General features: G+C 38.6%; 1 protein-coding gene across 10 annotated transcripts in view; it reads left to right on the top strand.

Annotated features, from left to right (window-relative positions):
• Positions 1–22,646, top strand: part of LOC138814051 (LIM domain only protein 7-like) — a 193,392-nt gene that overhangs the window by 138,752 nt on the left and 31,994 nt on the right. For 5 of the 10 annotated variants that reach the window (XM_070002830.1, XM_070002833.1, XM_070002831.1 and 2 more), the window contains exons 8-16: positions 832–1,084; positions 2,023–2,304; positions 2,705–2,902; positions 3,961–4,680; positions 5,667–5,696; positions 13,513–13,630; positions 15,821–15,963; positions 17,764–18,202; positions 19,776–20,084. In XM_070002830.1, the coding sequence (XP_069858931.1) occupies positions 832–1,084; positions 2,023–2,304; positions 2,705–2,902; positions 3,961–4,680; positions 5,667–5,696; positions 13,513–13,630; positions 15,821–15,963; positions 17,764–18,202; positions 19,776–20,084 (2,492 nt within the window). The remainder of the gene's footprint in view (positions 1–831; positions 1,085–2,022; positions 2,305–2,704; positions 2,903–3,960; positions 4,681–5,666; positions 5,697–13,512; positions 13,631–15,820; positions 15,964–17,763; positions 18,203–19,775; positions 20,085–22,646) is intronic. The other 5 variants (XM_070002834.1, XM_070002838.1, XM_070002829.1 and 2 more) reach the window with 4 other exon arrangements.

The raw sequence follows: 22,646 nt of genomic DNA, 5'->3' as shown, positions 1-22,646 counted from the left end.
TGTCTGTCTGTCTGTCTGTCTGTCTCTCTCTCTCTCTCTCCTTCCCTCTCTCTCTCTCTCTCTCTCTCTCTCCCTCTCTCTTTCCCTCCCCCCTTTTCTCCCCCTTTCTCTCTCCCTTTATCTCTTCCTCCCTCCCTCGCTCCCTCCCTCCATTCCTGGGCATGGGTGTTATTCCTGAGTTCCTGAGCTGAACTTTTTTTGCTTAAGGCTAGCTCTCTACCAGTTGAGCCACACCTCTACTTGCAGCTTTTTATGGTTAATTGGTGGTCAGAGTCTCATGGACTTTCCTGCCTGGGTTGGCTTTGAAATCACCATCCACAGATCTCAGCCTCCTGAGACACTAGGATTACAGATGTGAACAACTGGTACTTGGCTACTTCTCCTTTTGGGTCTTATCTTTCTCCTCAGGTAGATTGGATAGCTACATTTGAAACGAGAGTTTCTCTAGAATTACTTATGTATGTTATTTTAAGCATCTATGGTGATTGCTAGATTTGTTCATCATGTGAACTAATTTTAAGAAACATCCCAAAGACAAGGACAATGGGGAAGAACAGAGGTTCAGCAGTGAACTGGGACTTTCTCTGCTTCAAATGTCCAACAACAAAAGAATGTACTGCATGCATCTCCAGCATGCAAAGCAAATTCCTCCTAATGGATCTTATCACAACTTCACGACAAATTTCTAAAAATATTCCCCACAGCTCACAAAAGCAGCACAGGCTTTCCAGAGAAAGAGACAAAGCAGACCTGTTGAGGACTTGCAGTTAGGAGAATAATTTGGAGGGCCCAGCAAATTCTTGTGCTTATTGATTAATTTATTTATTTTAGGTTGTGAAAGTGACACAGATTCAGAATTGACATTCAGAATGCAGGACTATAACAAAGATGACATGTCCTATCGAAGGATTTCGGCTATTGAACCAAAGTGTGCTTTACCATTCAATCGGTTTTTACCCAACAAAAGTAGACAGGCATCCTATGTCCCGGCACCCTTGAGGAAGAAGAAGCCAGACAAAAATGAGGATAACCGAAGGAGCTGGGCAAGCCCGGTCTATACAGAAGCAGATGGAACATTCTCAAGGTACTGGGATGAGATGTGATTTTGGGGTTCTATATGCTATGTGAATTTGATGGGGGTATGGAAATAAGGCAAAAAGAACAGCTTTTGGAATGTATTTTGTAAGTAATGAATTTCACCAATGAGAATTTTTCTCTCATCCCTATTTTTAGTCATACTTACCTCGAAAATACTTGTTCTGTTTTAGAGCATTGGTGTATAATTTTCTAAGTCTTCTTTTAGATGCATGGCTGAAAGTTTATTGGTAGTTTTTTGTTTGCTGGATGACTGATACCGTGTATTGTGAGTTATGTCGTGTTTTCTTCTATTGTTTTCCTTTTTTTTTTGGTTGATCTTAGTGGACAGGAAAAGAATCCTTTTAGTTCTCAACAAATTAGCCGCGCAGAGGCTTGTTTTTCAAATCCAACTTCCTGTAAGGAGGTGTGTGCTTCAGAGAGTGATTCTGACACTGATGATGAACGAAGGCTGCCTGACATGATTTCGGATGACTTAGCCAATCGTAGATTCCAAGTGAAAAAGAGACTTGAGAGTTTTGTCTCAAAAACTACCTGTTCCAACTCTTATCTGCAAATATTTTATCCTGACACATTGGCCACTGGGCTACCCACACTGAGGTTAGAGACAGATTTGTCAGAAATATATATGTCTCAGATCTGAATGTCTATCATGTTACTGATGGAATTCAGAAAGTAACACCCAATTGGTTTGGAATTTGCCTTTCTTTTAACACAGCTTCCAATTCAGTGTCCTTGGCCATGTGTACCTGGCCATTCCTGTAACTAAACCAAAGTACTGCTTTAATGGTTCTAGGACCCGTGGTGATAAAAACACGTGTTCATTTGCTGTGGTGTAAACTTTGTGAGGCAGAATGCATGCTTTTTGTGTTCTGGGTCACAAATTGCTCACACAGTTACCTTAACCTGGTTGGATGTTTTGAACAGTCACCAGAGGAAAACTTGGGGCACCAAGGTGGAGAAATGGCCAACAATCCGAGAGACATCAATCTCCTCTTGTTATTTGGAAGAGGAAGAAGAAAGGATCACAAGTCTACCCAACATTGTCAAGGATGATCTGTATCTGCGAAGGCTAAGTCCAGTCATGCCAAACCCAGGGAATTCTTTTGATCAGTTTCTTCCTAAATGTTGGACCCCAGAAGATGTGAGCTGGAAAAGAATAAAAAGGGAGAATTATAAACCATGGTATAAAGAATTTCAGGGATTCAGGTTTGTTTTATGCATGATTCTGTTTTCCCAGAATTCATCCCATACCTTGGCCTGGTGCATTCTATGTGCATTTTTATTGAGTGATAGAGGCTTTCACATTGACCATCTATGAGATTTCTAAAATTGAAATAAACATCGTTAATAAGCTTCAGAGCTTGATATGGTGGTGCACACCAAATCCCATTATCCACAAGGCTGAGGCAGTTGGATCATGAGTTCCAGGCTAAGCCTGGGCTACACAGAAAGAGTGTATAAGCAGCAAACTTTTGTCACCTTAGAATCTGGATCTTAGAAAGCCTGTTTCTGTGTAGGCAGCCATAGCTTAATTGGTTTTAGAAGTTTCATTCTTCAATTCCTTGTCTCCTTCTGTTCCTCCTTTCTCCCTGTCACTTCACGGTAGAAGAAATTCAGACTCAGAGGAAGAGGAATCAGGCTCTGACAGAAGCTCCATCATTTTTAATAGAATACAGAAAGCAGAGCGTAGGTTAGACAACCGCCCAAGACCGTCACTCTTGCTGGAACTAGCCACCAAATGGGCCTTAAAGTCACGGGATACCCACGCAGCCGGCAGGACCAGGGCTGCCTCATCTGAGCACAGGTGCCCGTGCCTGCATGAGCTAGCTGCCTGCTTGGGATCTGAGCTCAGATTCCCCACTCCACCCGCTTCTGCTGCTCCTTTAATCTGAGGCTGACTGTGTTGGATCATAGAACCTTAACTTGATAGACTGAGTACCAAAGCGTAACGTGTAACACACCACTTTTTGCGTGAGAGTATAAGCTTCAGAGTCCGCAGGACTCAATGTTGTTTACTTGTACAAAAAATAATGTTGCCCGGCAATGTATATTTACATGTGCCTGTTCTTTTAGAAAGCCAGTGCAACATAGGCTTTTTGAGAAGAATTACTAATTTTACAGTTGTGTTGTATTTGTGGATCTAAAGAAAAGAAATAATTTCTAGGGAAGAGACAGGGAAGGACAAATCTGGGAGAATGTGAAGAAAATTCCCCAGGTTCTATTTTTTTTTTTTTTTTTTGTCAGTCATGGGGCTTGCACTCTGGGCCTGGGTGATGTCCCTTAGCTCTTCAGCTCAAGGTGAGTGTCTACCACTTGAGCCACAGTGCCACTTAAGGTTTTCTGGTGGTTAATTGGAGATAAGAGTCTCACAGACTTTCCTGCCTGGGCTGGTTTTGAATTGTAATGCTCACATCTCAGCCTCCTGGGTAGCTAGGATTATAGGCGTGAGCCACCAGCGCCAGGCCCCAGGTTCTATTTTTAAAACTTTAGAGCAATTTAACCTTTTTTTTTTTGGTACTCTTTTTTTTTTGCACAACTCCTGAAACTTTCTAAGATCATTTCTTCTCTAGTAGCGGGATGAGGCCCCTGGGATATAGGAGGAAGTGGGCAGCAGTTCTATGGGTGATCTTGAGGCCTTGTCAGCACCCACCTCTCTGGGAAGTGCACCATGTACTTGTTTCTTTAAATAGCACCCAGGACAGTGATGAATGATAGCACTAATTGCTAGGTTGTCTGTTAGCAGTAGTTCTTCCCATTCCGCATAAAATGATTTACCTCTGGCCTAGTTAGTCTGTTCCTAATTACCTTTTCTCTCTTATACTTAATCAGACTCTCCCTTCGTTTTTCTTTTCTGTGCTTCAGTCAGTTTTTATTACTTCAGGCTCTCCAAACATACTCTGATGACATCTTGTCTTCTGAAACAAATGTCAGAATTGATCCCACTTCTGGCCCAAGGCTCATCACACGCAGAAAGAACCTTCCTCACGCACCAGGCTTTAGAAGAGATGACCTTGAGATGCCAGCCTTGGACCCTGATTTAGAAAATGATGATTTCTTTGTCAGAAAAACAGGGGCTTTCCATGCAAATCCCTGTGTTCTCCGAGCTTTTGAAGACTTCAGAAGGTTCTCTGAGCAAGATGATTCTGTAGAGCGAGATATAATTTTGCAATGTAGAGAGGGTGACCTCGTATTTCCAGATTTAGAAAAAGATGATATGATTGTTCGCCGAATTCCAGCACAGAAGAAAGAAGTGCCTCTGTCTGGGGCCCCCGATAGATACCAGCCAGTCCCTTTTCCTGAACCCTGGACTCTGCCTCCGGAAATTCAAGCAAAATTTCTCTGTGTTCTGGAAAGGACACGCCCACCCAAAGAAAAGAGTACCAGCTGTAGAATATTAGTTCCGTCCTTTCGGCAGAAGAAGGATGACATGCTGACTCGCAAGATTCAGTCTTGGACACTGGGGACTTCTGTTCCTCCCATCAGTTTTACCCCTGGTCCCTGCAGTGAGGCTGACTTGCAGAAGTGGGAGGCTATCCGGGAGGCCAGTCAACTTAGGCACAAGAAACGACTGATGGTTGAGAGGTCAGAGTGTGTTTGTGCAAGAATTTCGCTTGTCCTAGATGGTCTTTGTGTGACTTTTCTTGTAGGGGGGAACTCCCCCCCAAAACCCCCCCAGCATCAGATTGTTCAACTCTGCATGTCGTGTGCCATTTTGAAGCATCCTGTAAAACTTTCATTTGCTTTGAGAAAACTTTTAATCATTTCGTGGGAAAAAATGCACAACTCTTAGGCCTATTTTAAGCAGGTATATATGCAAATCTTGCCTTTAGCTTTAAGTGTGTGCTACTACTCTGTCTGTCATGTGAAGTTTCATCTCAGTGATATTTCTAGATTTTATTTGCATGTCCAGGCATTTCTGTAATAGTCTGATTGTAGTTGGTTTTGTGTGCTTCTCATATTTTGGGCTGTCTGATTTTGTGTGTGTGTGTAAAAAAATTTTCCCTTACAATATGACTTTGCAAATCACATGAAACTGGATTTTTGTTTTTGACCTAGGTTTTTTTTTTTTGACTCTCAAGTTGTAATTTTTTTTTTTTTTTGTTCATAGTTTATAAGTTTAGGCAAACTTTGTTAAAATGCATGAATCTTACTGTCGGCTGAATTTTACATGAATGCTGTTGTGGTCATTTTGTGATAATTTATAGTTTATGTTACTTGCCTTTTTTAAAATGAATGTTGAGTGTGTTGAACTTGAGGATGGACAAATCTGATCAGGCCAAATTAATGACTAATCTTAGCCTAACTTAGTTGCTGGTAAGTAGTATACTTTGTTATTATATGGATTTGCAGCTCATTTGAGCAAGAATATTTACATTTCACCTGATCTGAGTCTTGTGTTGAGATATGATGTCCATGAAAACTTGACACGTGATCAAATATGGCTAAAGAGAAAACCTTTTGAGATGTGTCCATCTCCAATAGACTGAGAGACATTGAATGTTTAGAAACTAGCCAACTGGGGAAAATGGTTATTATTATTTTTAATTTTTGGTTTTCTGGTTTCTTAGACTCTTTCAAAAAATTTATGGTGAGAACGGGTAAGTTTTATGTTTCACTGTGGACAAAAATCTGCATATTGTTTGTCTCTGTGTAGCTTGTCATCACACTTCTATCTTGGCATGTCACTAAATAGTGTGCTATGTGTAGTGCATGAGATTTCTTAAATGGGAAAATGTTCAATTAACTTTTCAGCCTAATGGTAATTCTGTGTCTGAATGCTCAGTGCATGAAGTTCTACATAGAACAAAAGTTTTTATAATATTATTTTTTCCATTTTTGTAATTTACTGAGCTAATTAAAATAATAAAAGTACTTGCCTAAGATCGTGTAGGTTTATTTTTGTATTTGATTTCTAAATAAACTATGTTTCTGATTTCTATGAGTAACTGTGTTTTAGAAAGTCTATGCTGGAAAGACGCTAGTGTTTATACAATACATTATAGAAAGCAATCAGTTGTTGTAATGTATATGTTTAGCTCACAAGGAACTTTGGTCATGGAGATGAAGAGAGGAATTAATCTTTCATCAGTAGTATTTGAAAACAGTTTTTTAGATCCCTGATTAGAGAGTTATAATATGGCTGAGAGAGTTATAATACAGCAAAACTGAATTTCCAAATTGCAAAAATCAATCTTACTCATTTCCCATGTTGTTGTAAGAACTGTGTTTATAGCTAATTCTCAGTTTTTGCCTACTGATTTTAATTCTCATCTGGTAGACATCATAATATATTACAATACAAAAACTAACTTTCTGGAAGTGTTCTCCATTTCTAGAATAGCTGAAATTTAAAAGTAAGTCCTTCACTCTTAGTGTAGAATCACCAACTTTCCTGTAACTTTGGGAATCTTATTGCTAATAGTTTTGAGCAAGAGGAGAGAGTTTTAACAGATTTTTTTTTTTTTTTTTTTTGTCGTGGGGCCTGAACTCTGGGCCTGGGCGCTGTCCCTCAGCTCTTCAGCTCAAGGCTAGCGCTCTAACCACTTCAGCCACAGTGCCACTTACGGCTTTTTCCGCTATGTGGTGCTGAGGAATCAAACCCAGGACCTTGTGCATGCAAGGCAAGCACTCTACCACTGAGCCACCTTCCCAGCCCAAGGAGAGAGTTTTAAGAATTCAAGCATTTTAATTTTCCTAGACCTTAGTGGCTAAGTATCTTACCCTTCTAGGTTCATTTCATCTATAAACATCTCTAATTTTGGTAACATTTGATAAGTTTAATAGTTCAGAAATCTTAGAAACTATCATACTTAACCATTTAATATACTGTTATTAGGTATTCTATTTTTTTTTTCCCAGTCCTGAGGCTTGAACTCAGGGCCTGGGCACTTTCCCTGAGCTTCTTTTGTTCAAGGTTAGCACTCTACCCCTTCCAACTTCTTCTGTGTAGGTGGTACTGAGGAATGGAACCCAGGGCTTCATGCATGCTAGGCAAGCACTCTACCACGAAGCTACATTTCCAGCCCCATATTAGCTATCCTAGATGTTGAAGATGTAATTGAGTGATTGGCAGCTTATTGCAAGTACTTGTCAACCACTGATTTAGAGCATTGGTTCCTTGCCTGTTTTCAGGGTGCTGTGTAAAAACATATTTCCCCTTGTTCAGAGCCTCCTGTGAGAGTAAGCAGTCAGTCTTCAGCAGCTGTTCTCAATTCGTGAGAGGGAAGCTATCTTAACTTGATTGAAAGAGAACTTGATTAAAATTCAGAAAGAATTTTCATTTTTAAGTCACAGATGACTATATAATATAAGCAGGTCTCTGGAATAGTTATTATTTTTTAAGGGAACACAAGTACTCAGAGTACAAACACTAGATGCAATGGAAACATGCCATACTGGTTTGATTGTACTTCTTCCTCCTTAGTGAAGGGGGCGCTATGTGGCTGTGTTACCCTTGGCTGGGGTGGAACTCAGTGGTAGAGTGCTTGTTGAGCCAGTATTGTGTCCCTGGATTCAGTCCTCAGCACTGGGCTACAGTTAAAAAAGGAGAGGGAGTAGTCTAAGTCTAATGGGAGAGTCTGGACAGAAAGAAACCTAAATACTGAAACTCAAAAAACCTGAGGATTTCTCCAAATTATAGCTAGCAACAGCAAATGTTTTTGGTAGACAATTCCCAGATAGTTATTTGGATAGCATAGTGTTTGTTTTAAAGATGGTTTTCCATGCACTTGAGTGCCAAGCTAACTACGCAAATAAAGCAAGGTAGATGGTAAATTGAGAATGATGAATAATGCATGACCTGACAAAGAGTAAAACCTAATGTGGCTTTAGAAAACGCAAATGTGTTTTTAAGCAGTTGAAATTAAACCTATCCTATGGGAGTTTCTACATTCTGTCAGTTACCAATGCTTTCCTTAAATTGATTTTCTTCAGATATAAATTGAGATTGAAATACGTGTTGGATTTTACTTACAACCCATTTCACATTTATGCTAGATGACCTTTTTTTTTCTGAAAATATACTGGAAAAGCATTACTGTTCAACATCCTGTAATTAAAAAAAACAACTGCCTGTTATATTAATGCTTTCTTCTTGGTAAGGACCAGTTTAAAAAGAAAGGTGCAAATTGAGTAGTAGTATAAAGAGTTTCAATTAAATATGTCAATTTATGAGCTCAAGGCATCTTGATCAGTGTTATTCAAATTCAGTTCTTAGGCTATTAAATTCTAGCCTGTTTGTTTGAAGTACCATTATTATTATTTCAGCACAGGGCTTGGTGCATGTTAAGTAAGTTCTCTGTTTCTGAACTATACCCCGGACTGATGGCTTGCTTTTTACTTGGCATTTAGTAATTGCCAGTTTATTTTTCCTATGATGCTTTGCTTTTGCATATGGCTGTCAGTTCTTATGTGTGTGCTTTTGTGTTGCATGAATTTACATCTGCATGGTTCTGTGAAGTTTGAAAAGTGGTTATGTGGCCTTCTGACGTAAATTTTTAAGGACAGATAAATATCCATCACAAAGATATATAGAAATAATCCCCAAATGTGATTAAGTCATTGAGTCTTCTATCAACATGAACAGGAAATAAATTCTAATTAAATTTGAATTTAATTTCACAGAAAATGAAGACACCTATGTTTCATTTATGAAATTTGGCAGCAAGGAAAGGAAAATAAAGTTTATATGGGATCTTTTCTGGGTACTTTTTCTCCTCAGGGGATATCTGGTCATGTCTAGAGATATTTTTAAAATTATTATTACAGCCAGGTGTGTGTACATTTTATTGGGTTTACTTGAATTTATAGCCATGAACACCAAATAATTTTCCAGCTTAAATATCAATAAGTTCTGCTATCCAGAAACTCAGATTTAGATGGTAAATCTATAAAAGAAAAATACTTAGGATACTACCTTATTCTGGTTTATGGTAATTTCAATGCCTTCACATAGGTTTCACAATGGATTTCTTTTTCACTGAATTCCTATAATATGAATGAAAATATATTTATATTTGTTATAATATATGTATTTATATTATGGTAATTTCAATGCCTTCACATAGGTTTCACAATGGATTTCTTTTTCACTGAATTCCTATAATATGAATGAAAATATATTTATATTTGTTATAATATATGTATTTATATTATAAGCATATTTATTTTCACCTCTGAAAGTTGGGTCCCAGTAAAGTATTATAAGAACTTCTGTTTGCTTTGTGAAGCTATCTTGATTTTATATTTAGGAAAGTTTGCCCATAGTTGGTTCTTTGTGGTCACTTACTTCTTAGATAGTTATAGCTGTAGCTTTGTGTACTCCTTAGAAACTTAAATCTGTTGGCTTAGATATTTCTTAATCATAGACAAAAACTGCCAGTAGCATCATAGGCAATCAGAGGACCAGAATAGAGCTGTGCTTTGTGATCTTGTTTTATGATTGATACCTTTTTCCTTAAACTTTCCTTTACTTTTATCCTCTCCTAAAGTCTATAAAAATTCTATTCAAGTGAATAGGAAAGATACTACATTGACTCTTAGAATTGTATTCACCCACCATTCCTCTTTCCATTCATCCACTTCTTGCCAGTAGCCTCTAACTCCTGCCCTTCAGTCAAGACATGTTTCAGCTTGGGCATTCATTTGTCAAACTGTTCATTGTTCAAAGGTATTATACCATGGTATCTTATGCCTATGTGTACCATACTTTATTCATATATATTCATATATATAATAAATGCTATTACAAGTTGATGTAATAGAAATAGCTGTTAGATGAATTGTGGGAGAATTATGATGAGACTTACTAGCAAATAGACCACCATTCAACAAATCATACTAGACATATATAGACCTTAACTGCTTTCCTAAACAATCTTCCTGATAGTTTCTCCTATACTTCTCTCCATTTGGTGGTAGGCAGATAGGTGTTATCTGCATTTCAGAGGCATGGAGAAGGAGAAAAGGGATCATAGTTTTCCTAAGGGTATAGACACAGGAATGATAGAACTCTCATGCGATAAAGCCACAACACTGTTGGGCACTGTTGCTTCCAAGAGACACACAGTGAACCTGTAAAAGTTTAATTTTGTGCTATTTGCATGGTAGAAGGAACACTTCAGGATCTGTACTTCTCTAGGCTAGATTGTCTCAGTGTAATCTGGGGTGACGCCTCTAGTTTGAAGTGGCTTAGAGAGTTAGCTTCCTGGAGATACTATCGAATCGTATTTGCCATAGTAAGAACTGATATGTGTGTGTATAAAACATATACATGCCAGCTATTAAAAAATGGCATCAGCACAACTACATTTAGTTATAACCTAGTGGATGGAAATTAAGGCTCACAGAAAGGAACTCATGTCTGCTGGGGGGGGGGGGTGGATGCGGGTGCCACAGCTGGGCCCAGAGTCCTTCTTTCTTTTGTTGCTCTGATGTTCACACAGGCTGCAATCAAGTGCACTCCGGTTTTCACAGGGGTAACTTTATAAACCCTAGGGAACATACTGTGCTCAGATTCCTTCCTTCAAAGGAGATTCTCTATTCTAGACCATGTTTGACTCACTCATTCCTGCTGAGGACTTTTTGAGAGTCCAGCCTCTGCTCAGAACTCAGGTGCTCAGATGAAGGATATGTTCTTGTCTCAACCTACACACTGTGCAGAAAGATGTGTGTTCATGCTTCACAGTTCAGGAGGATGAGAGTTCTAGAGAGACTATGGAAGACTGCAGACCACTTTAGATGGCCCAGTCCTCTTCCCACTTAAAAATATTAAAGTATGAATTAGCATTTTCATTTTCATTCTAGTTTGTGTAATTTATGTGTTAGGTGTCCAGCTTTGAGTCAGGACTTTTCCCATGCTCCTTAGTGAGTATCATTGGTGAAACTGAAACTTAACTCTTAGTGAGTTCAGTTTTTGACAGGTAGGAGTTAAGCAAACTCACAGAAATTCTTGAAATATAAACTTAGTGAGAAATACATCTCATTAATACACTCATTTATATATGTACTCACATTCTATATGGAATCTACTGCTTAATAAATCCTATATAACTTTATAAAACTTTAGGAAGCAGTAAAGCTTTCTTACAAAGAACTAGGAATATTCTAGGTATAGATTGCTTAGATAGATATGATGGAAATTACATCATTCTTACGATGGATGTTAAATGAGGATGACGTATCTGTATCTTGCTGTGTTATGAACTGAACACGTTTATGACCACTTCACATGGTCTGGCCTTTGTGTAGGCCCAGTAATAGGTCAGCTAACAAATCAGACTCAATTCCTGTTTTATACACTTGCAAGGCAACACATTATATGTCAATAAACATACATCTCATTTGGCAATGACTGCAGGGTGCGCCAGGGAGAGGGTCTTATAATGAAACAGCATGTGAGCAGGTAGCTACAAGTAAGAGAGAAGACATGGATTTGGGAGGTGAAGAGCATTCAGGGGGAGAAATGATGTGTGAACATAGCAAGGAGGCCAGTTGGCAGGAGGAGAGGGCAGACAGGCCAGCACAGTGGAACTGAATATGAGAACAGGCAGGACCTAGGCATCAGTCCCTTTGGGTCTTGGGCAAGCCTGGTTTTAACTTAGAGAGATGGGAAGAAGCTGATGGTACAAAGTAACAGGTGCTATGTCTTGGGTGCAACTTTGGAAGGTGGTTCTGGCTGTTGTGTTAAGACTGTACTGCTGGTGGGAAGGGAGAAAGCAAGGTGATGATGAGGGTCCTTCAGGTCCTTCAACTAGAAGGATGCATGCTTTCTTTTACTGGGGAAAGGAAGTTGTGGATTGGACCAGGAAGTTTGTAATGGTAAATTAAGTTCAGGTTGCCCTTTGGACTTCCAAGGGGAAAGCAAAATACAAAGTTGCATCATTCATTCATTTTGAGTAGTATTTTTTTTAAAAGACATAAGTATTAGTGAAGGGCTAGTGAGTTGGAGGGAGCATTTGAGAGAGGATTTCACTGGCTGATAATTGAAGCAAGCTCTTTTGGAAGTCCAGGTAAGGGTGGCCTGTCCTTGGATCTAGAGTGTTGGCAGTAGAGATGGAAAGAAAGAGACTCTGAGTGAGAAGACTTGGTAAGTAATTGAAAGTGGGGAGAAAAAAGAAAAGTGAAAAATGGTTCTTAGGTTTCAAAAGCAGATGATTGGAGGGCATTAACTCTCCCCCTCCCCCATTAACTACCACAAAAGGGAAAGCAGCTTCGAATTTGATTACAGTAACAATAACCAGGTGTCTAGAGAATTACAGTTTATAAAACCCTTCTGAGATATGATTTCAACTGGTCCTTTTACAGACGAGGTGCTGAGGGAATATCCATGCAGAAATGTTTATTCAGGAACCGTTGGAAATGAGTCAAAGGAGGGGCAGGTCCTGGGCTGTACACTTGGGGTTATTTGCATGGGAGTGCTAAGTGCATTCCTGAGCAAGCTAAAGAAGAGGATCTAATGAAGGAAAAGTGATGGCTGAATTGTGGAGAAGGCAATCTTTAGGTGCCCAAGAACATGAGTTGGAATTCACTTAAGTAACTGAAAGTGTAGTCAAGTTACAATGCAATAAACTCAGAAGTGCAATGGGAAAGAACAGCTAGGATACGCCACTTTTAAAAGCTCTTTGTCTCTCTGGAGCAGTCAGACCTGACTCCATCCTGTCTGGGAAGCCATCTTGATCCATCTCCTCTGGTGCGATTTACCATCCTTTGTAGGGACAGCAGACACATGCTTGGACCTCACTCCTCTCTATTCTTTGGTTCTCCTCTCCAACTGTTTTACTCTTCCAGAGCTAAACCTCATGTAGTAGTTATAAGCTGGGTATATGAATGCTGCCTTAATGAAAGGAAGGGTAACCAAGGAGGTCTGACGGACTGTTGGGAAACTACCTATGGTCCTTTGAGAACCAGTCCAGGGCAGTGGTGTGTGGTAGATCTTTGACAAGAAGCAGTGCATCTACTCATGGTATTGAACTTGAGGAGAAAATATCAGGTAATCACTAAATTATTTAGTAAGTGCCCCGAAAAGGCAGCCAAACCTTAATAGCTTATCTTTGGGGAAGACAGAAAAATAAAAGACTTATGATTCTAGTGATGGATTATGATTTTTTTTCTGAAGTAAGCTTTTCAGGAATCGACTGTTCACACATGAAACACGAGGTTATTATTATTTTTTCCTGTTTATGCAGGGTTCATTTGGCTCTTTTGTGAAAAAATTCACATTTGAGTGGCCAGGCTCTTGTTTCTGCGTTTTGGAAAAATACCATTTATCTCTGTAGGGCTGTTTCTGTGATACTATCACTGAAGTGTCTAGGTAGTAGAGTCGAAATTTAGGTGGAATTTCCACATATAAGCCCAACCTGCCTCTACACAGTCGGGTCATGTAAGCCGTGGTGACTGGTTGTATTTTTGTTACAGGAGTAAGTCCATGAGCGATGTCAGTGCAGAGGATGTTCAAAATCTGCGTCAGCTGCGGTATGAGGAGATGCAGAAAATAAAATCCCAGTTAAAAGAACAAGATCAGAAATGGCAGGATGTGAGTATTCCTAAATTGGTAGAGGGAGTGCGTTATGTGTTGCATTTCCTTCTCTTAAAAGAAAGTCAAGATACTTAAGAGACAATTTCCCTTGCAAGTATAATATTTGACTCTGTAGACATGTAACAAAGAATTTTAAACTTTTTGGGGGGCCTATTATTGGTGCACATTTTTAAAGCCACAGTAAAATAATATGAAAATATTTATCTTCTCATATTTTCTGTGGTTTCTCATAAGTTGTTTCATTTCCTTGTGTTTCTTGCTTTGGTGGTTGAATTAGATATGACTGTTCATTATGTTTTTGATAGGAAAAGACTGATTAGGGTTAGGATTTATAGTGAGCAGGGGTACTGGCATTTAGTAGAGAGAGATTAAAACAGGTTCTTAAGGCTTCTTGAGAAGACTGGGAGCAAATACAACCTGGAGTACAGTTTTGGCTAAAGAAATCATTATTGCTATGAATCAAAATTGAGATGTTTCAACTGAGCTGACATCTAGGTATTTAAATGGGCATAGACTTACTCTTAACCTGAAAGAGGAAAGTATAACCTTTTCTCTTTTTGAATGTAGTCATTGTTATAAACAACTATAGTAGACAAGCTATAAATAAGAAGATGGTAGAAGTTTGAGGACTACTTCATAGTAAGAGAGTTGAGGGGTAGCCTGAAACAGGATGCCAGAGAGCAAATCTAAATTTTCATAGGAACTAAAATCTATTCATTAGTAAAGCAACCACTGATGGCTACCTTTCTAAAATTCAAGTCCTTCTTTCTTTGGAGTCTCAATTTTCAAAAAGGCTGAGTGTGGGGCTTACCTCATATATGTGAGACCCTAATCTTGATCCCTAGCACTGCCAAACAAACAAAAAGAAAGGAAAAGCCTATAAGGTTTTATAACCAAAATGTCTGGTGAACTTTTTGATATGAGAATAACTTGGAGAGAGGAATGTCTATTGAGTTAAATCAGATGAAAATTCATGCCACTTATCTGTGGGATGGAATGCATAATGCTTTTGTTCTTTCTGGTTATCGTTCATATTGCTCTCAGGCTGTCTGAAAAGGAAAAGTGGCCTTGTGTGCATCAAACTTACTTTGCATGCCCTAAGCGTGAGGTTCCTTTTAGTCTGAGACCTTGAATGTACTTCTTTTTTAAAAATACATTTTAAATTTTATTATTATCTTTAAGTAGTTGTACAAAGGAGTTGCCATTTAACAAAGCAGTTTATGAATATATCTTGATCGATGTCACTCCTTTCAACATTCTGACTGGAATGTCTCTTGATGTTTTTAACATGACGTTTCTCTGCTGTAGAACCATAGCTTTCAAAATGTCTTAATCCACTTGGAGTCAGAATGAGCCTATGTTCCTAGGGGTAGTTGAAAATGAGTTGGGGGGATTGTCCAGGGGTCACCTGGCTAGGTTAGGCCTAACGTTAGGGAATAAGGAAAACAGATGTTGGCTTGTTCATGTATGATCTTTCTCCATGCCTTAAGCTATGTAGAGTTTACCCACTTTGAGATCAAATAATATTCTAGTCTGGCCTGCCCAGTGAAGCCTTTACAAACTCTTCCTTTCTGGAGGTGTAAATGACTCTCTCTCTTTAGAAACCTGGCTTTTCTAAGTGATCTATGACAGTTGTTACTGACTGTTATTTACATGTCTGCCTTTTCCTTCCAGAATGAGCCTTCTGTGGAAGGAGCCATGACTTAGTGACCTGTGTGTTGGAGGGTCTTCAGCTCCTTTTAGCTGAGTGAGACTGCTCACCAGCTCTTGACTGTGACAGTTATATTCCCATTTCCATCTTTCTAGTGAACACATTCTGTCCCATCACAGCAATATTTGTGGAGTGAGATGAAAACAAACTCGAGCCATTTCCTGCTAGATCTAACCTAGCACCTCATTACAAGCAGTTAGCATTCTGTGTGAAATGAGCAAGGAGGCGAAGGCACCGTCTGGAAAAACAAAAATGGGGTTGTATCTTATTAGGTCAGTGTTTGCAGACAGACCCATAAGATAAAGGCTTGGTACAGAAACACTGGCTATAAAAAGCAAAATGAGGGCACCTTGGCACAAGTGGGAGTGAGTAGTTTCAGCGATGTAACAGGATAGCTGGTGTACTCTTGCTGCTCACAGGGGGCGTGTAGAAATTCAGGTATGACTGGGCTGATGTGATTTTATTTTTTCTCTCAGGACCTTGCAAAATGGAAAAGTCGCCGGAAAAATTATACTTCGGATCTGCAGAAGAAAAAGGAAGAGAGGGAAGAAATTGAAAAGCAGGCACTTGAGAAGGCAGACAGAAGCTCTAAGACATTTAGAGAGATGCTACAGGACAGGTAAGAGGCTGATGTTCGGGGATCTCCCTATGGCAGACAGAGGTTTTGTCTAAGTGTGGTGACACAGGTGTTGTCCAGGGTTTCGTGTTGATCAAATGTGTGGCTGAAACAGCCAGGGTTTTGCTCTGCAGTGGAAAAACCAAGTATTCCTGAAATGGTGACCTGTATTAAAAGAAAAGAGTACTTAAGCTAGGTGAGCAATAGTTCTTGTCTCAGGTACATTTGCTTGTGGAAATGGAAGGTATTGGCTATATTTGGTGCAGAAAATACCCTACTTTTTACTCTTCAAAAGTACTTTTAAGAATGGAAAAGGCTAATTAGATCAGCCTCACTATTAACTAAATCATATAAACTAGAATAAAGTTCCTTTGTCAGCTCTAGTGGTGTAACTTCAGTTATATTTTAAAGGAAGTATATAGAAGCAAGTGTATGAGCTTGTTGATTTATTCTTTGTGTTACAGTGTGGCAAGGTGAAGGTCACATTTAAAATCTCCTGTGAAGTAGTTACTGTGTGAAACCCTAGCATATTTATAGGTCAGGGAGAAAGCAAATATGACTTAAGAATAATGTCAAAAAGAAAATATACTGCTGGGTGAGATTAAACAGAGCCTCTTTGTTTCTGAAAAGCCAATAATAAACAGAGTTCCATTCACTTAAATGCAAGACAGTTAGCCTGGGAGGTAGATGCTTATAACTAAATGTTAAGTGAGTCTGCTTTTACCAACTCTATGAATAAGAATAGTGACTTTTTTGATTTTTTAAATATGTTTTTATTGTAAAATATCGTACAGAGGGGTTACAGTTACATGAGTAAGGTAATGAGTACATTTCCTATTGCGCATTGTTACCTCCTCTTTTGTTTTTCCCCTACCATCCCTTCCCTCCCCACTTCCCCAACCTCCTCCCCAAGTTGTAAAGTTCATTTTCAACATAGCGTCTTGTACATCTCACAGTTACAATGGGTCAACTTGTATCCCTATTTCAGCATTTTGTTATTTCCCTTCCCCTCCCCAAGTTAGAAAAGTGTATATACAAGATGCAGGGCACAGGAATTAAATACAGTGAAAACAGGGGTTATACTATGGGGGAAGAATATACCAAAGAAACAAACAAAAAAATAACATAGTACGTTATATGTACGTTAAAAACAATAGCAAGAAAGAAAAAAAAAACTATTTGTGTCCCTGTCTTGGGGTTCATTTCGCTTAACTATGAAAGATTTTATACAAAACTTTTTAAGAATAGTGACTTTTAACTTATTATCCACAGAGGTTTAATCAAAATGCATGACATCATACACTGGATCTTTATCAGAGCCTAAGTCTAAGTGCTATTCTATTTTTACTCATATATTGTAAATTTATATAGGAAAATGACAATGTGATCAAGGAATCTACCCCCCTGCAGGGTTCAAATTGGGTGTCAGTCACTTATATATAATATTCTAATTTTTTGAAGGGTTAGGGGATAAAACTGAATAATTTCTTGTTAGAAATTCCCTGATTTGCTACCAAAATCTTTTCATGACTAAAGAAATCTTTTTAAAGTATTTGAGAGCCTCTTTTTTTTTTTTTTTAATTTTATTTTATTTGAGAACATACTAGAGAGCCTCTTTCCTAATAAAGGTCAAGTTCTTTTTTAGTTGTGGCAGTGAAAACTATATATCATTTTACTCTTAGTGTTGTATTATTGTGAGTCAGTAGTGTTTTTATTCCTGGGCCTCTTAAACATTAGTAATTGTCTCTCACTTCTGGGTTAAATGCATAACTCTGTGGTGATGGTGCATTTCTCTTTGCTAAGGGAATCCCGAAATCAAAAGTCTACAGTTACATCTAGTGGGAGATTGTATTCTTCTGATGATATATCAAATGATGAAGAGCTCTCTTCTTCACTGACTCTGTCAGAAACCAGTTACCAGCACCAGAGAGCAGAAGAGGAGGGAACAACTTCTCCTACTGAGTTTCCTAAAGAAGCCTCTACACGTTTCCTGAACATGCAGGACAGTGTAGCTGCTGAAACGGGGCTTCCTTCTAACCCCCCCGCAGAAGAACAGCGCTCAGCTTCTTTGTCTTCTCAGCATTCACCGAGTACACGAATGGAGGTGACTCGAGTTTCAGCTTCAGCCTCTCTCCCCAGAAGCTACCAGAAAACTGATACAGCCAGGTTAACATCTGTGGTCACACCAAGACCTTTTGGCACTCAGGCAAGGGGAATCTCATCACTCCCCAGATCCTACACGGTAAAAAAAAAACAAACGCTCCTGGTTCATCTAGTTTGGTCTGAAGTGTAAAACATTGGGGAATGTGTCCAGAGGCTGGAGTTAGAAATACTTACGTGTAAAATATCTAATATATATATATATATATATATGTATATATATATATTTCTAGAGCATTTGTATCCCAATTTATATTCAATAGAAACTTAATGCTTAAAAACAGCAATGGTTCAGGATGTTGAAATTTAAAGTAGGACTGATAGTATTTTAAATAACGAGTAAGGCTTATTCTAAGGCAAAATATGCATTTTAGTATTTCTTTCAAATATAGCTGTTGTAAAGTATTGGGTTAAGCAATATTAAATTGTCATCTCCTTTTGATCCATGCAAACAGTCATTTTATATGGTTTAATCTAAATATTTTCAAGAGCTGCTATACAAATTTGTGTTTTATCTTGATTTCCCACTTCAGAACTTGACATATTTGAGTATTCTGACTAAGGTATCTTATTCTGATATACACATTTCTATTTATATTGGGATTTTGAAGCATGCAGAATAGTGCAGCATATTTCCTGGTTATGAAGTGGCCCATGTGAACTTTTATTTTGGGAAAAGAAGTAACACAGTCTCAAGATTCATGTTTGCATTCCTATTCTGCCAATATTCAGCCTTAAAATTATTTTTAAAAAATTTCAGTATTTGTGGTGAGGGCAATTAGGAAACTTCTATTTCCCTTCTTTAAAGAGAGAAATACAGACATATTTGATGACTTAACAATTAAGTTTATAGGATAGACATGATGGTTGATGATGGAGAAGAGGGCTGTCACACACACTGTATCATAAATAAAAGGTTAATATCACTAGGGTAGGAAATAATTCAACTTTGGAAAAATAAAGAAATGAATGGCCAATTCAAGGGAAAAGGAATTTGAATGGCTGATAACATAAAATATACAGAGCCTCTTCAGTCTCATTAAAACAAGAAAGAGGCATAGGACTTTTTACCCATCAGGTTACAGACATTTAAATTCTGGAAATACTTAGTGTTGGTGAGGATGCAGGGAGAAATGGATGCTTATATATTACCATAACTTAATATTCAGAAATTTTATTGTATAAAACCTTGGATCCAGCAATTTGGGGCAGGGGAGATCTGGGCTATTAAAATATCAAGTTCCAGTTCTAAAGATCTATGGAGAGTTAGCTATCATAATTTTGGGAAGAGACTGAAAATAGGCAACTTTAAATGTATATCAAATGAATAGACTACTGATATTCATGCTAGGAAGTCTGTAACTAAAAGAACCTCGCTTAAAGTTCCTGTTGACTTAGGGTAATGTAAATAAGCAAAGCAATTTTCAGAAGTATGCATATAGTAATACTTTAATTAAAAACAACGATTCTTCCTACTATTTAAGTGCTTACCTGTTGGGGTGTAAGAATGTACTCCAAGGTTTTAACAGTAGTTACTTTGCTGTGAGAGGCATATGTTACTTCAGTAGTTTTAAAATATTCATGAGTATCTTTTTTTAAAACAGAAAAGAAAAGCCAACAGAATATCAAGTTTAAAAATGTTGTTTCCCATTTAGATGGATGATGGTTGGAAGTATAATGGGGATGTAGAAGGAGCTAAGAAAACTCAGCACAATTTGGCCAGCACCCCTGCCCCAAAGCCTGACACCAGCCAGCTTGTTTCCAGCATGTCCAGTGAAATGGAGGCAGCCACAGGAGAAGGTGTGACGGGGAGGCTGACTTCTCCCATATCTCCTTTCTCATCTCTCTCCCAAGAGGAGGCTGCTGCTCCTAAAACCACACTCTCCTCCATGTCTGGCCCCGATTTACTGTCTGACTCTGCTGAAGAGAGAAGCTTACTACAGAGAGAGGTCTCAAAGTCTCAGGTGAGTGTGGAAGGCTTTTTTTATTTTTTAATCAGCAAGACTCAGCTACCAAAGGGTTTAAATCTGGGAACAATGCTTTTAGTTCTTAGCTGTTATAGGACAAGCTGAGCATGTGTTTACTTTTGATGTATCTTAGAGGAAGTGCATCTCTTCTCACTCTGAGTTTATGGATCTAGAGAAACCCCATGACCTGTGTCTCTAGAGAGTACTCTATATTTCAGCAGTTTATGGTACCAAAACCAATTGGAGGTTTGTGGCATAGATCTATGGTATTTGTGCATAATCAAATGCTGTTCCCTTTCCCAGGAAATTAACTGACCATCAGGAGAAATTAATGTATGTGGTGGGTGCTGATCTCAAGATAGCATTTAATTCCATCAGTTTGAACTTTCTAGTGACTTTTATTTATTTATTTATTTTTTTCTGGTACAGGTCCTGAGACTTGGATATCAGGGTCTGAGCACTGTCCCTGAGCTTCTTTGGCTCAAGGCCTGTGCTTTACTACTTGAGTTACACCTCAATTTCTGGCTTTTTGGTGTTTAGTTGGAAATAAGAGTCTCACAGGCTTTCCATCTGGGCTGGCTTCAGACTATCTGGCTATCCTCAGATCTCAGCCTCCTGAGTACCTAGAATTATAGCCAGGTGTGAGCCACCGGCATCTGGCTCTAGTGACTTTTTAATTTTGATTTATACTTTTGAATGTCTAGACTTTGGGAACTCAGTTACTCTCTCTTTCTCTCTCACCACCACCCCCCCCAAAAAAAAAAAAAAAAAACCACCTCTCCTGACTTTGTTATTTGTAGAGAGGCTTTAAAAATGCAGGACAATCTGTGAGACTGTTATCTCCAATTAACCACTAAAAAGCCAGAAATGGAACTATGGTTCAAGTGATAAGAGTGCCAACTTTGACCAAATAGAACTAAAAGCACGCAGGGCCTGAGTTCAAAACCTAGGACTAACACAAGAAAGGAAAGGAAAGGAAAAAGGAAAAGAAAAAAACTTGAAAATGTTATCATTTACAGAAAATCTTATCTCAGTTTTTCCCACGTGTATTTACAAATATATATCTAAGAACAATTTTGTCAGTTTATTAAAACCTTTAGCTAGACATTATTCAGTTACTTTCTTGTTGTTGTTGTTGTTGGTTATGGGGCTTGAACTCAGGGCTTGGGCACTGTCCCTGAGCTCTTCCACTCAAAGCTAGCATTCTATCACTTTGAGCCACAGGATCACTTCTGGTTTTCTGGTGGTTAATTGTCAGTAAGAGTCTCACAGCTTTTCCTTACCCTCCTCAGTAGCTAGGACAGTACAGGTGTGAGCCACTAGTGCCTGGCTTGATTACATTTTTAAAGACTTAGAACTACAATGAATGTGGTAAATTCGAGTGGATTTGAACAATAGCTGTATTATGTGTAGGAAACATAAGGTGAGAGTGGGTATATAAAAGCAGAGGAAAGGCATCTTTTGTTTTATACTTGCCTTCGCCTTTACAAATAGCAAATTCACAAAACAGCCTAATGAATGCTGTGCATGCTCCCTCAGGGTGGCAGCTGGTGAGCTACATCCATGGATTAAGGGAACAGGCCACTTGTAGTTCGTGGGTGTGTTCCTGGCTTTTGAAGCTCAGAGGAACCCAAATTAACCTGGCATCATTTCAAGTTTCCTCATTAATGGATTTATGCTCTTCTGTCATCCATCTTGAAAGGGTAATCTACCAAAGGAAACTTAGGCTTTATTTAACCATTGGAACTACTGAAACTGTTAAACATTGGTGTCTTTCCTCTGGTGATTCTGATTGCTTAGTGTTGGTTTCAATGCTACTAGGAAAGAAGTCTCAGAGTTTACTGAATATGTAAAGTAGCTGGTGAGAAATACATAAATGGCCTTGTATAATAATCTTCTTAGCTTTTGTATAAATACTATAAGTGTTCAGAGAATAACAAAACCAAATACAGTGTGTCTGAACCCCTAGATTTCTGAGTTGCTTTGAAAAAAGGATATTCTTTTTCATCTTCCTCTCTATCCTGACATATTTCTTCTGGTAATGTCTTTACAGTTCTTTGCCTCCCACTCCCACCCCGGATCTTTCTAGGGGTTACCCATTTCTAGTGCCATGTACTTTTCTATCAATGAAATTCTTTTATACACAGTTACAGGTATCTGTGTATTCTCTGCAGGAATGTATCATTAGCTTGCCTTGGTGCTGCATTAGACTCAGTCATTTCTCTGCTCCAGTCTCAAGTGGTGTGATACAGCTTGTTGAAGTTCCAGGCACTTGCACCATGATGTCTCTCATTACTTTCCCCAAATTCCCTTTGTTGTACCATAACAACTAACGTTCATCGTGTGCTTCACATGGGCCTGGGGGCTTCTCTCAGTGAATCATAGTGATTCTATGACGTCAGTCCTGGCATTAACATCTCTGTTTTATAAATGTGAAAACTGAAGCAGAGAACAGTGACTTACTTGTCCAAGACTATACACAGTATCAAATGATGGAGTCAGGATTTGAACCCAGGCAGCGTGATCTGAGATTGCTTGCATTTTGTTGTGTTATGAGAA

This window comes from Dipodomys merriami, unplaced genomic scaffold (genome assembly GCF_024711535.1).
Source record: "Dipodomys merriami isolate MVZ:Mamm:240054 unplaced genomic scaffold, mDipMer1.0.p SCAF_6, whole genome shotgun sequence".
Classification (NCBI taxonomy): Eukaryota; Metazoa; Chordata; class Mammalia; order Rodentia; family Heteromyidae; genus Dipodomys; species Dipodomys merriami.
The sequence above is the reverse complement of the archived record's forward strand: the minus strand, read 5'-3'. Positions and strand labels throughout refer to the sequence as shown.